The sequence below is a fragment of the Lepisma saccharinum genome, chromosome 1 (assembly GCF_977018435.1).
Source record: "Lepisma saccharinum chromosome 1, izLepSacc3.1, whole genome shotgun sequence".
Classification (NCBI taxonomy): Eukaryota; Metazoa; Arthropoda; class Insecta; order Zygentoma; family Lepismatidae; genus Lepisma; species Lepisma saccharinum.
The window spans coordinates 47,182,489-47,197,921 of record NC_139229.1 but is presented as its reverse complement, the minus strand read 5'-3'; the positions used below and the strand labels follow the sequence as shown (position 1 = coordinate 47,197,921).

At 35.1% G+C, this 15,433-nt stretch overlaps 1 protein-coding gene and 1 non-coding gene across 3 annotated transcripts in view; one reads left to right on the top strand and one right to left on the bottom strand.

Moving 5' to 3' along the window:
- The window catches only part of Dhc98D (Dynein heavy chain at 89D), a 519,777-nt gene that overhangs the window by 322,421 nt on the left and 181,923 nt on the right, over positions 1 to 15,433 (bottom strand). For both annotated transcript variants that reach the window (XM_083131330.1, XM_083131320.1), the window contains 3 exons: positions 11,927 to 12,160; positions 8,517 to 8,743; positions 2,915 to 3,014 (listed from right to left, as the gene is read on the bottom strand). In XM_083131330.1, the coding sequence (XP_082987456.1) occupies positions 2,915 to 3,014; positions 8,517 to 8,743; positions 11,927 to 12,160 (561 nt within the window). The remainder of the gene's footprint in view (positions 1 to 2,914; positions 3,015 to 8,516; positions 8,744 to 11,926; positions 12,161 to 15,433) is intronic.
- On the top strand, positions 11,036 to 11,107 carry TRNAT-GGU (transfer RNA threonine (anticodon GGU)). The gene has a single exon. It is a non-coding gene; the product is annotated as a tRNA-Thr (tRNA).

The following is a 15,433-nucleotide window of genomic DNA, read 5'->3' as shown; positions in this document are numbered from 1 at the left end:
GCCGAATTAATAGTTCATAAAAGATGATCAAACAAGTTCTACACAGCACTGAAGGAATCTGCAACTTTGTCTCGTTCTAGGGAAGATACAGTGGGGCTGTGTTTCGATCTCATGCAAAATCTGTACCTACCAAAAGTTCCTGTACAAGACATGTTCTACTTGCATCAGCTGATTGTAAATATGTTTTGTGTGTTTAACATGAAAACAGGACATTCTCAGTTTTACCTGTATCATGAAGGACAAGCAGGCAAAGGACCAAATGCCGTGGCATCTTTCCTGTTAGATTATATTTCAGACTATGTGCCTCTTAGTGTTACAGAATTGCATCTTTTTTCAGACAACTGTCCTGTACAAAATAAAAATCACACATTGTGTCGCGTTCTACTAGCATTAACGGACACTGACAGATTTCACAAAATCGTGCATCATTTTCCTATCAGAGGTCACTCATATCTTCCAAGCGACCGGAAGTTTAGTGTGACTCGACGTCCCATCAGACATTGTAGCCGTATTTATATGTTGTACGAACTGTGTACGCTAATCTGTAATGCAGCTCGGGTGGTAAAAATACTGTCAAACTTATTGACACCAGTAACACTATTGATTTCGCAACGTGGTGGCCTCATGTCTACAAAAAAAATTTGGCATCTGTGGAAACTACCATGTGTTCCTACAAGAATAGGCAGTATTTTCAGATTTCCAAGTATCATTACTTTGAATACTGTGTTGAATATAAGGGTACTGTCAAGATTCCGAATTCATCAAAGGTTTGACGTCTTACAACTTCTATCTGTCCAAAGGTGCAAGAATTGTAATTCCTATGCCACGTACGTTACCAGTTGCACGTATGCCGATCAAGCTTACTAAATTGAAGGACATACGAACTGCCTTTTCGCATGTACCAGATGACGTCAAAGGATTTTATGAAGATATTCTTCAGTGGCCCAGTCCACGCGCCAATGAAACAGACTCAGATGTAGAGTAACACATGCATGTATGAGCTCGTACATTATTGTACTTCAAACACCGACAATAAAGTCCAGAAAGTGTAGTACACTGTCATTTATTGATGAATCTATAATTTCCTGTGGCATATATAACATAATCTAACCTAACTTAATGTATGTGGCAACGACAAACGGGCATTTGTAGGACATTTCTTGTCTTGTTTCACACAGTTTCCACTTGTATTGCAGAAAGGTGCCAGAGTAAAAAGTTTTTTAACTCAATTGTCTCTAGCAGCATACTGCAGGGGGGGGTGCATTGAGGGTTACAAAATTAACTATTCATTATGCTGAAAATTTGAGCCAACAACGGCACATTTCTTTCTTACATTATCAATATTATACGATTTTTCTTGTTTTTGTCAGGATTGTGCAAAAGTGACTCAGGTCCCTTTCTGCAATAAGCCATTCATATAAAGTTTAAAGTGGGATCCAAACCTATCTACACGTCTCTACTGTGAACAGAATGTAGCACACTGATTACAGTATATAATCACCCCCATAATATCTAGCAATAAGTGATCACCCCTTACCAAGACTTCTAAAACTAGCAGTGGATTATCAAGTCATGGAGTAAATGGATCTTATCAAGCATCTAAATTAAACTTAGGCAGCACACCTTAAAGAAGCCATCTGCTGCCCCTACCAAAGACAGAACACCATTAATCAACCTTAATCAACCACAAATGTTCACTGCATTTTGGGAGGAATTCATAGTATTACTTATTTCCTGTTGTTAAATTCTTTTTAATTCATTATACGGCCAAAAAATCTATTGTGTAGTCGTGTCTTACACATATTTGAGTTCCTCTCCTCCCTTATGCATTCCTGCTTTTTACATTTCCAGCATCTTACATATATTTTTATTTATTTACAGGCTCTGAAAAACATAAAATTGGGGTTCCACTGTACATAGTACAAATGTGATTGATTACGACATTGGGTGGTGGCATTAGCATATTCGTATCAGTAAATTGGACAAAATTTGATGCACAATTTTGTTACTGTCTTTATCAGTAATTTTACCAATCCGATATATCCATAAATATCTTATAATTTAGTGCAAAATTATGTCAATTTGTTATAATTTTTATGGATAATCTCCATACCCTACTTTTTTTTTAAAAGTAAATGTCTAAATATGCAAGATCTTTAGCACTGCAGACACCTTGAAACATATTTCTCAAGGAGGTCAATGATCCATTCAGATTCTTCAAGGTCCATTTGGAATTTAATATCGGATCGGTAGAATATCAGTTATCAGTATCGGAAAATTTTATATCAGTACTTTATTGGTATCAGATAAAATTTCATATTGGCCATATGAATGTGATTATGATATTAGCTGGTGACATTAGTATCAGTAAAATTTGACAATTTTATTCAACTGGCATTTCTATAAATAGTCCATAATTTAGTAAACAATTATGTCATTTCATTACTGCTTTTATGATTATAAAGATGCATTTACTCTTTTAGACCTTGGGTAAAATCCATTGTAGTTATATTACATGCATTAAGGAGGTAAATGAACCATTTAGTTGTTAATGGAAAGTTTGACATTTAAATGTTAAAGCTAATATTTAATTTAATATAGATAAATTCCTACTACATATTTATCATAATAAATTAAATACTAATGAGTATTAATTGACAAATTTCTCATTGATTAATTATTCTAAAGTTTGTAGCATCATGTAAATCAAAGAAGAAATAGACAACCTAAAAGAACTCACCCCAAATTTTCTGTCTCAAGGGGGGGGATGCAATGACACATTCTTAGTATTAATCATGTGTAAGAATACAATATATTTGTCACAAGATGTAAGATATTTTCATGAATTACCATGGTGCATAAAATCTATTAAACCAGGAGGCAAAAGTGAAAACAACAACATACAATTACATACTTGTAAAATTTTCCAAAATACATTCTCTACTTCCGCAGTCCACCAGACAGCATTTGCAGCCAGACACACCATGCCTTGGTAATCCAGCATCCAGTCCGTTCTAAGGAAGGGAAGATAAATACATTTCAATTAAATTCAATTTACATTGTAAGCACACGTTTTTTTTTTATTTATACAGTTTTCACAAGTTAGAATTGATTTTGAAATACAGTAGTTAAACATAGAGACATGCATATTTTGTTTTTGACGAAAACACGAAATGTTAAATAACTCATTGTAATGTTAATTTATCATGTTTCTGAAAGGTGTGAGGTGCATTTTCCTACCCTGTTTTCTTCCCGATGGCACAGTGGTAGCGTCGTCGCCTTGTAATCAAGGGGTCCTGGGTTTGAGTCCCGGTGGAGGCACATAGTGATTCGGAAACCACTTCAAACTGTAGGTCCAGTCCCGATTAGCCTTACTGTGCATAAAGTGGACTTAAAACACCAAATCAATCAATTAATCCTACCCTGTTTTGTCACGAAATGTTGAGAAATGAACTGCAAAATGTGAAATAGACTCTGAAACACGAAATTTAAAGTTTATTTACCGACAGGACTTGTTCTGAAGTTTGAATTATCCTGTGCATTATGCAATTCACGGAAAATTGATCAATTCTGCTGTAAATATTTGAGAAGCAAAAATGGAGCCCTTTATACAGGAATAAACTTAATACTCTGGTAACTGCATAAATGTGCTATTAGAAGGGATATGTTTATTTTGTGTAATAAGTGCAGTTTTTAAATCAAATTTAGGATTATATTCACAATTTTAAAACCAAACTGTCATTTTCTGCTTTTCATCTGATTTTTCACCGCTATAACACCAAAATTTTATTTTATTTACCGCTTTTGAACCTCAAATTGGCTCTGTTTTTGTATTGAAATTTTGCTTTTTTATTTACCGAAAATATGTGCCTCTAGTTATACAGTGAGCTACTCCACAGGAAAACAAGATATCTTATAATTATTTTTCTTGTTATAAAGGCTCTAATAATGCCACTTTACAAAGTGCTACTTTGCATGAACAATGCAGCTGGTTTGATGGCCGAGTGAATTAAGTCAATGACTTTCAATCTGATGTCAAAATTCCCAGGTACAAATCCCAGACCGGGCATGGGAGTGATTTGTGTGTCCCTTCCCACCTAATCATCACTCATTCTAATCATCGTGATTTGTCAAAAGTGTCAGAAAAGCAACATAAAGTAACAACAGATATAAATACAAATTATACCTAGGTACACACAGTGTGAGGACATTTTTATACAAAGAGGTCAGAGCAAATGGTGGTTAATAGTGCTGCAATGGGCGTTTCTCGCTCGAAAGGCAAATAGTTTGCACAGGCAACACTAGATGGCACACAGAATTGGTAATTCTTCCGCTCGAGCGAAAAATAACTGAACGAGCGAAATACACTCGAACTTTCGAACCCTATTAGTACATATATTTACGTAATTTGTCTATGGTAGTGAGCCCACAAATATGGATCACGAAGTAAAAGACGAAGAAATAAGTGAGCATAGTCATCATCTCCATGTTAAAATGCAGTTTTGAATATCTTACCGAGATACGTGAAAATGAAATAAATGATTATGGGCTCAAACTACCTACACTGACATTTTATGTTTCTACGATTATTTTCACATTGAAATTATGTTCGATTGAATGTTATAACTGCATTTTATTATTTTGCAGAATAATATCAGCTTGTGGCACTGTGATACGATATTTGTAATTGCTTAGCCAGGTCTGTCAGCATGTGTATACATCTTAATTTCAGTCTGTAGATATTGCATACTTTCATATGTGCTGCATTTGAGTTTTTCATAATATACGAAAATTATTATTTAGAATTGTAATTGCATGGAGTGGTTTCCTTCTGTGTATGGGCTTTAGTCCTGCTTATTAGGCTCTGAAATATGAGACGATGTCAATTATTCCACTACGAGTGCGGGAAGTTCGAGCGTAGCACGCTTGAGCGTGGGAGATTCAAATGTGTTTGGGCAAGCGAAAGTGGTCCGATGCAGTACTCTACTGGTTATGAAAAACTAAATATGCTGACCAAGGCAGTAATTTATTTTATTAAAAACATAAACTAACGTAACGTTTCAACCTTCTAGCAAGGTCTTCTTGCTAGAAGGTTGAAACGTTACGTTAGTTTATGTTTTTAATAAAATAAATTACTGCCTTGGTCAGCATATTTAGTTTTTCATAATCATGGAAACAAGGCTTAATGGTGTTCTACTGGTTAATGACTTACCAGTCTAGGTATCTGTAAATATTGATATACTAATAACTCTGTGAAATTTTAAAATATTCATATTAGTTATAAATTTTAGAATATAATTATCCCACATCACCTCATCAAAGGTTTGTTACAAATTAGGAATGAGACAGATTAATCAGCAGTTTGTTGTATCAGCCAATGTAGACATATTGGTATATCAGTAAAACTGACAACAATTTTGACCATTTATATTATTATTATTATTAGACTGTACATGAATGTTTATTTCTGCCATTTTATTGTTTTTTTATGATTAAAAAGGTGTAATGTATGTATTCTACTATTATGAAATACATTTCTAAACAATCAGAATTTCTCTTTGTAACGTCTAATTCACCAGAATCCATGTCACTAAAGATACCAGTATTCATGGGCATATTTAAAGGGGGGGGGGTTCAATGGGTCCTACCCCAGCCTCCTTAGGTCCAGTAAAATTACCAGATTACCTGTTCAATCAGCTTGTTCATAAAAAATTCTTCGCAGTTATTTTATTCTCCTAAATTAGAGATGTATAGGACCGGATATGGATGGGAAGGAAATTATGTAATTCCACACACCAGAGAGGACTGCAGACAAATGTCTGCAATTTACTGATAGTTTCAGAATTTATGTGATAAGAAACTGCATTGGGACTGTCAAATCAGTTATATTTTCCCCCTCAAGTCTTCTTAAAGGAATTTAGTTTTTAAATAGGCAGTGCAAGGAAACCAGGGAAAGACCATAACATTCTCAAGTTATTTGACACAAGATGGACAGAAAAGTATCAACACTAAGTAGCGTGACTTGTGGAATTGTATTTACTAATTGTAGTATGTTTACAGACTACAATTTACTAGCAGAAGAGACACAAATTGTTATCATGCAGTGCAAGATTATGTTGCGCACGTCAAAAAATGAACTGTTCAAGTACTGTGAACATGTCAGTATTCTAATAGAGATATTTAAAAGAAAACTAAGAGAGAGCTCGGAGAACTTTAACTAAATTTATTCCAAAGCAGAGAAACTACTACAGACTGTGATGAATAAATGAAGAGACCTAAAACACACAGCCATCAAATCTGAGGGAATAATGCACCAGCTGAGAGCACAAAATAATATTACAAGGCAAACCTTTGTTGTTCATTTTTGGACCTTTTTGTAGGAGAACTGAACTCACGTTTCTCTGAACACAGTCAACACACCGCAAAATTACAACAACTCATTCCAAAAATGTGGAATGGCTATCCTTCATTTATTGGAACAGTGTGTCAAAATGTTGGATGACCTGGTTGTTAGATTGGATTTTGATAGCCTGTTCATTATTAGGACTGCTATAAGTCCCAGATTTTCCAGGACAATCCCGGAATGATATAATTTGTCCTGGTGTCCCGAATAGTTTCTTCGGGATGCACACATTTCCTGGAATCGGGTGGGAAAGAAGAAATCATTAAGACTATACTTTCCTCAAATTTATTTATATTTATATGCGTAATATTAAAATACGCATTTTACTAAACAATACAACTGTACATTGAACCGCTCACTCTCGATGATACAAGAGTTATCGAGTTACAAGAAGATGCTGCAAAGATATTTGACTTCACAATAGTGCCATCATCTGCTAGCAGTACTGAATTTCAGTTGCAAATCTCTTCCTTGCATAATAAGCTATTTACTGTAAACAGTCAGTGCTTGGGTGCCCGCACTGTTCAGTCCGCAGTTCTCAAATAAAGTTTCGACATTGTGAGATAGCAGGTTAGTGCATTATGGCCCAGAAAAGGAATTGCAAGGTTAAAAATTTTGAAAGAATATGATAATGGATATGTACAGTTGGATCCATGAGTATTACCGTGTAAATTGTCCATGACTATTTTCATTAATATTTTTCTTACATCCCATGTAATTTTAAGCGATGGACTTTTATGTATGCTGGTGCAAAAGTTTTCAACAGCTTGTTTTGAGTTTTCTTTTAATTCCTGAAGATTATATTGGGTTAAATAAAGTGGACGAACATAGTGATGAATACTCATGGATCCCACTGTACATACACACAACTAACTTTGTCGGGTCCAGCACCCCTGCCCCCACACACACTCTCTCTCCCCAACAAGCTTCTGGTCAGCAGTGTCCCGGATTTTCACTTATGAAATATAGGAACCCTAATCATACCAAAAGTTGAACCCCCCCCCCTCCCTTTACATGTACTATATATACGCCCATGTCAGTATTGATATGCTTCTTAAAATGGATTACATAAAAAGGGGGGGAGAAGGGGAAGAATAGTTGTTCAAGACTTTCAAGATTAAAATACTGTGTGGAATTCTCAACCATGTATGTGAAAATGGTAAATTGAGAAAATATTATTGTTCCACATATAGGAGCAAGATTGATGAGTTCTTGGAGATACTTTTAAATTAAATATGAATTTTAAAAGATATGGGTCACACAGAAAACTTGTGTCATGTGACATCAGCATCAGACTGAAAAAGCTTGTGCCATGGTGAGTCAAACAAGAGCCTGAATTTGAGTGATGACTATGTCAGGAAGTAATGTTCACATGTAGGAAGCTCTTGTATACGCTAACACATTTTTCTCTATTTTGCAAATTTGTATTAACAGCCAATCAGAAGTTAATTTCTAAATAACCCTCACATATGTGACTAGGTGATTACAATGTGTTTGCTTACACAAAACTCTTAATTTACAATTCCACGATACATGTATTACACTTTTGTATAAAGAGAATAACAAAATGGCTGAATGCAGCATATTTTTAGAAAAATTGAATTAGTAAAATATTGGTATTTTAATAAAAGAAGTGACATACCAACACCAATAGAGTACTGAATATTGTTTCGTCCATAACACTTATAGCAGCCCCCTGTGGCAGAGTGGTTAGCACATCGCACTATGATGAAAGGGGTTCCGGATTTGAATCCTTGCCTGGGCATGGATGTTTGTGAGTGTCCATTCCTCAATTTCATCATCGCATCATCATCCTCACAAATTAGGCAAAAAGTGGCACAAAAAGCAAAGTAAAATAAAGCAAATGAATCAATCAATCAAGCCTAACACTTATAGCCCAAGATTTATAACTATTGAAATAAATTTGAAAATGATAAAATGTTTAAGTATTAGTATTGATATTGACAGAGTATAGTCATAGCAATTTGTATTTTTAATAGTGTACTTTTGTTCAAACATAATGACACTCTATAAGTTGCAGTCGTGCCACTTAACTGTACAGGGGAGTACAGGGTATTGTAACCTAATTGGAAACAATGATCATTAATATTACCTTGGCCTTCTAACCTTCCCGTAGTCAAAAATGGCTTTCTTTGTTATATATCTGTTGGCACGTCTCATTTCATCAACAATAACATTCATCCATTGTTCTACATTTCCAGTTGGAGTTACAGTTTTACGGAATTCCATGATCTCATTTTCGCAAGATATCAAGGCCGTTCCTATTAACTGGTCAGATTTCTCTTGCACAAACTGTATACTGCAGAGATTGTCAAACATCTACAATGAAAAGGCACATATAATGTTACACAAGTACTTAAATATGTGAAATGTTACTATTTCATGACCTGAATGCAATCTCATATTACATAAATAAGAATACCAGTGGCGCATTTTGAAAATTTGAAGTGGTTTGCCACAACAATTCTTATTTATTTATATATTTATTACTAGGGCTGAGCCGATACTGATGACGATGTATAGTACCAGTGGTATCGGCATCAGAAAGTATTGGTTGGAATTTATTACTGATACCAGCCAATACTTTTCTGGCATTTTGGTGTTTCATGGCTCTACAAAAATGCATGAAACACTATCGTGGAGTCTCATTATATATGCAAAATTCAAAGTTTCTTTTTATTTCAGGCCAGTTTTGTGTGAAAAAACTGAATTTTGTTACAACATAACATGTAATTTAATATTTCGATGTAATTCATGAAGTTTTAAAGCAAAAATCTTGGTAAATTGATGCACAAAATTAAGAGTGGGATACTTACACACAATATTAATCAATATTTTGACCAACATTTAATTATTACAATGGTCAAGTATCGGTATTGGTCAGAATCAGTGACAGTATCAGCATCAGTATCGGTATCAGTTAAAAGTGGTATCGGCTCAGCCCTATTTATTACATATTCATTTTATATAAGAGAAATCGAACACCAACGCAGGTATGCAAGTAAAACAAAATCAGAAGTCCGACAACTTCAAATCTTCCAGCAATTTCTACATAAATGAAAAAAGTTGATTCCGCCAGGTAACATGGGAGAATACGCTACTGAAGAATAAGCAAGAACATTCAAGAAAGGAAACAATAAAAATTAAATAACTACTTCACAAGTACGCAACAGTTAAACACAGAAAAATTATATTCTATTTACTACATACAGTGCCTATCATACATACTTTCACATTCAACTTGGATATTCATTTCATCAGTCCATTATTCATCATCAAACTTAGCCCAATAGATACACATAGTAAATTAGGATAGTAAAATTTCAGGGTGGGAGCTGTGGTTTTCCAGTTGGTAGGGCATCTAATAGCCATGAAGGAGATCCAGATTCGATTCCTGGGGTTGGCGATCTCAGTTGTTAGGAAATGTTTCTGATAAAGTTCTCACATAAACATGGATCACCCAACCCAGCCTGTGGGGTGAAGGTGTCTGGAGCATGGTGCTGATCGCATAACATCCTATGGCTAAGAACAAGAATGTGTGAGACCCTACATCTACACATGTGCCTTCATGGCATGCTACAGGGCACAAGAGATTAAAAAAAAAAGAAAATCCTGGGTGTTTAAACATTCATTTTTAATTGTTCCGAATATTAATTTTTGACTACAAGAGCTATTTAAATTCCTTGTGCTGATTCTAAGAATATGTTTTATGCAAGTGGTTCTGCATCATAAGAGAGGGAAACAAAGAATCTTGAGGTATTTACTTCCACATATTTCGCACTAGACAACAAAGTGAAAACTATGAAATTGTTTATTATGGCATGGTTATTTCACATAATAAGTGGAAGTTTTTAAATCAAATTTGAGATTTTTATTTACCAGAATAACTGGAATGTCATTCTACACTAAATTCGAACCCAAAATGACATTATTATTGTATCAAAATCTTTATTATTTTTATTCAGCACCAACATGTGACTATGTAGCAATTTAACTGAAAAATGCACTTTATGCACAGAAAGACTAATCGGGACTGGACCTATGGTTAAAAGTGGGATCTGAACCACTGTTTCATGTGCCTCCACCGGGTATGAAACCCAGGACCCATTGATTACAAGACCAGGTCTCAAATCTGGGTGTCTGGCATACCAAGGCATTTCTCTACCAACTGAGCTACAAGATGTCTTCAATTGCATAAAAACAAAATTCCCTGATTTTTTTTTCAGATTTTCCAGTCCAAGAAACAAAATTTTCTAGACCAAATCATTAGGGCAATTAGTGTATATAAACATGTCTGGTAGAAGGTCACTAGATTTTTATCTAAACCCTTAAACTTAGAATCACACTTACCAAGTTTTGGAATACTAACTTCATATGTAAAAGCATTAATGTGAAGAGAAACCATAACAGTAATCAACTGTTCGGTAGAGGCAGGGGAGTGCAAATAATACATAATTAAATTTATCAATGTATTACTCCAGATAAAAATTTACCAAACATATCTAAAGAACTTGTAGAAGGCACACACAGGAGTTGTACTACTTAGAAATTTTCAGCGAAAAATGCAGGCAGGTAAAACAGCGATAGCAAAAGATCAGGTGAGGTCAGGCCGGCTCGGTAGCTCAGTGGTTAGAGCAATGGCACGGTATGCCAGAGACCCGGGTTCGAGTCCTGGTCGAGCCTGCATTTTTCGCTGAAAATTTCTACATATCTAAAGAACCTCCCTCCCCCCACAAAAATTGTAACAACAAAGGACCATATACCAACAACCACTGATGATAGTAGATTTCTACATGATAAAAAATTTTGAAACATGACTTCTTATCCAAGAATATTTAATAAATATTTTCTACTGTAACTATCAGTAATGTCAGGATATCAAACTCGAGTATAGTTTGTCCACAACAAACTTACAATGTCCTATTTTTTTGGTTCAAAAACATTAATTTTGATGTAGCTTGAAAAAGTTCTGGGAAACCAGAACGAAACGTCGCAGAAAAAATAAAATAAAAACTGCTAAAAATAACTGTGTTAGATTATTTTGCATCTACAAAAAGTGGTTATGTGAACCTTTAAGAGCAACATTAATTTTCCCAGAAAAAAATTAGTTGCCCTGACATTTCCATGAATTTTTCAGAAACAGTAAATTCCCTGGCATTTTCAGGTTTTCCAGCCTGGTAGACACACTTAGTTACCAAGTCAGTTCTAATTTTGCTTGGTTTTCAATTCCACTGTTTCACCTTTGTGGAGATGTCTGCCAGTGCTACTACAATGGAATCTATTGTCTTTGAAACCCTGTTGACATCAACACTGCCTAGTATCTCCAAGCATGGAGCTCTATATTACCTTGTGATTTGGTGCACACGGAAGATATATTACATAGAAATTTATGCATAATCATAAGAAAACATATGACTATATTTAATATTGATATCATGACTAAGAAGGGTTCAATAATTAGTTTCATGTACATGAAATACATAGTGTTTGTGTTTTTTATACCTTCTTTATGTGTTCCTGCACAGAAGTTGGCTCACTGCTCCCCAGAATGGAGAGCAATTCATCGTCTGAAATGAAATAAAATCTTGGAAAAGCATTTCTCTTGGAGTCTAAGTAATCATTCAAGGATTTCTGACAACGATCCAGGCCATTGTTAACACTCTGCAGTTCAGCTAGTCGACCAGGTACTGTGCACAGATCTTTAACATAGGGCCTTCTCACAGCATCACCAATTATCTGAAAAGAAAAAGAAAAGTTATAATTCAACAACCAATTCACATCATCAAATCCCAACTACTGAATACAACTAATCTTATTTCAAGTCTTAGGGCCGAATTTTCAATGTAAGATTAAAGTTCGGTTTGGGCAAATAAATAGAGGTTACTGCAATTTTGGGTCTTTTCATCTGCGGTCAGCTCCTCAACTGGAGGTTAAGTGGTACTGAACTTGATCTGTGCTTCATCTGGTGGTCAGCGAGATGACTGATAGTTTCCGAACAAACATGGCTGCCTCATCGGAAGATAGATTTCCACCAGACAGTTTCTCAGGCACATTGAATGAAAAATAATTCAATAAACAGCTACATTGATGTAAAAATAAACTTGTTGCACTTGGCAGAGTTCAAACAAAGTGCGCAGTAACAGGCAAAACTAAACATATGGTCACCACACTTTGATTTGTGTACACGTTGTTACGACCTTACTTATTTTGTAACTTTGAGATTCCATGTTAAAAGAAAAATTGATATAGTGTTACCTCAAGTCATTGTTAATGTCCGTGATACTACATGTTGTGACGCAAATATGAACATGCCAATCAAGACGTTGTTGAACTAATGTATTCACCTTTCTGTAACTATCTAATGAAGACAGCTCGCTTAAGACAAGGGGCATTTATTATGATGTAAATATAGATTTGCCAATCAAAGATTATCCATGTTTGATGAACTAACCTAATTGTAATTAAATAATGGCGGAACATTTAAATTCGTATATTTCCAAAATGTAAGATTTTATCAACGTTAAAGAAATAATTGTTAACTCAAATGAATATGTAAACTTTCTTTGTAAATTATTAATTGCCAAACTATGTATTTTTCAAATATCTTTCTGTTGTAATTTAGAGTATTGTAATAAGAAATTACCTAAAGACAGGTGTTCGAGGCTGGAATTTTGGGTATAAATACGAAGCAGTTTGGTCCGTAAGGAGGTCTGTTCTGGTGTCAGTCTAGGAAGAAGTGATTAGGTGCAAGCCGCTCTTCTGTAAAACCTAGACTGGCCAAATAGGAACGGTCTAATCTAGGAAGAAGTGAATAGGTGTATGCCGCTCTTCTGTAAAACCTAGGTTAGCCGAATGGGATATAAGTTCCAATTTAGGAAGAAGTGAATAGGGCAAGCCGCTCTTCTGTAAAACCTAAATTGGCAATCTCGGGTGATAACTCCAAGTCTAGGAAGAAGTGAATAGGTGTATGCCGCTCTTCTGTAAAACCTAGGTTTGGGCCACCCTAGTTTGACCTTTCCAGTAAGTTTGAAATTATCTATTAACAATTGATCTCCAAGTTCCAGTTATGAATTATCTAACCACTGGCTGCAAGTATTCAAGCAGTAAATAAACATTTCATTAAAACTTCACGACGTTGGTTGGATTTGTTCTGCACCTACCCTGAAGATAGGTTTCAGTGTAGACCCTTAGAGCCTCAATGCTCCCGGCTATAGGAGTAAAGGGTGAGGAAAGTTACTAGGAACGTAACAACGTACTGTAGACATCTGTCCTATCGAGAAGTGAATTCCTAGGTGGCAAGTTGGTGTAGTGGATAAGGGCGGTAGTTTGGAGCTCATGTTCAGTTTTATGTTGCGAGTTAGAGTCCTGCTGCTGACGTTTTTTTCTTTTTCTTTTTTTTTGTTATCATTCATTTACCACGATATTGACATTGATTCTATGTTTAATTTTGCGCGATCCTAAAATATGAATTAATAATTGTTCTTATTATATCGTAGTTTGGAGATACGGTGTAAAAGTTGACTACAAAGTATGAATGTTCACTAAAAATATTTAAATACTGAGAAACTAGTACTCACTTTACTTTATCCATTGAAATTAATAGAACGAAAAAGAAAAAAACAGTTTCATGGATAAAGTAAAGTGAGTACTAATTTCTCCGTATTTATTTTACTACAGTGTCTCCCTCTTTCCAATTATGACAAATATTTAATTTTTCTGTGATGTATCTTTTTCCCGAGGAAAAATGTGTACAAAGCGGGATATAAACTTCTAGTCAAAATATACATGCAAAATCTCAACACATTTTCCTAATTACATGACTAGATAGGAGTTATTTGCATCTGATGTCTCTTTCGTCCTGTATGAAAGATTACTTTATTTGTACTACATTTTACTATTTTGTGTTTTTTTGAAGGGCAATAGCCAAATGTGTAGTAATTGTATGTATTTCTTCATAGCAATGCAAATTGTGCACAATAGGTTCAGTGGCGTATGCTGGTTCTACCGAGTGGGTAATCTCCGACCCATGATCCTCAAACTTAAAAAGTTTCCGTGTTATTTATGTCAGGATCCATATTGGATTTAGGAATATTGTGTCGGAATGTTTGTTTTATTGCTACGACCACAATCAATTAATTCTCGTTATTGCAGTTTAATATACGTGTAGAATTTCAAATAATAAAACAAGACAGTATTATAAAGCTATAAAAACACCCTGTGAAATATAAAATGAAAGACGTGCATTAGTGAAATAAAAAAATATTAATTTAAGTGCAAAATTCAACTTGCTCCAGGACCCGATTACTTGTGCCGTACCACATCCAAAGCACGCTGTTTGTCCAGTTGCGAAAGATTGCAGCTTAACAAAGGAAGTTATGTGACTTTTGGATTTTTCATGTTTGGCACAAGCGTTGCAAAGATTACAGTATCCGCCACGCGTCCATACATTCAATTCAGCCCCGAAAAGTAAGCACAGCCAACAAAAAAGCAAAGCTTATTAACACTTACACTTCCTGTCAACCATGGTGTTTTGTCATAATTTGCTTGCGAAAATGCCTCACATATTCCCGATTTTTGTCTTTGTGTGTAGAAATAAGTTTAAGCGATGACACTGGACTACCTGTATTAACAATTTGCAATTTCTCCTGAAAAGATCTTGTTCCAAAAGGTTTCTCAAGCAAATCTTGTATCACATCCATTACCCTTTAACACAGCACTATCACGACAAACACTAACACCTAAATAAATAATAAACACGAAGCACAGCACGTACATGCATTCAGTTTCACGCGCCAAACTTCTGTTGTTGTGTTCCTGGCTCAGAATGAAATTCCCTATGAATGATAAAATAAAAATCCCTTTCCAAGCTCGAAATGACAGGTTTTAAAAGTTTGAATCATTGCAGGCCAGAGCCAGAATTTTATTTCGGGATGGGGATCATCCCTTATTAGCAGCTGCCACATAAAGTTGAAACAGTGGGGTTAGAAGTCCTGAAGATGAATCTCAGAT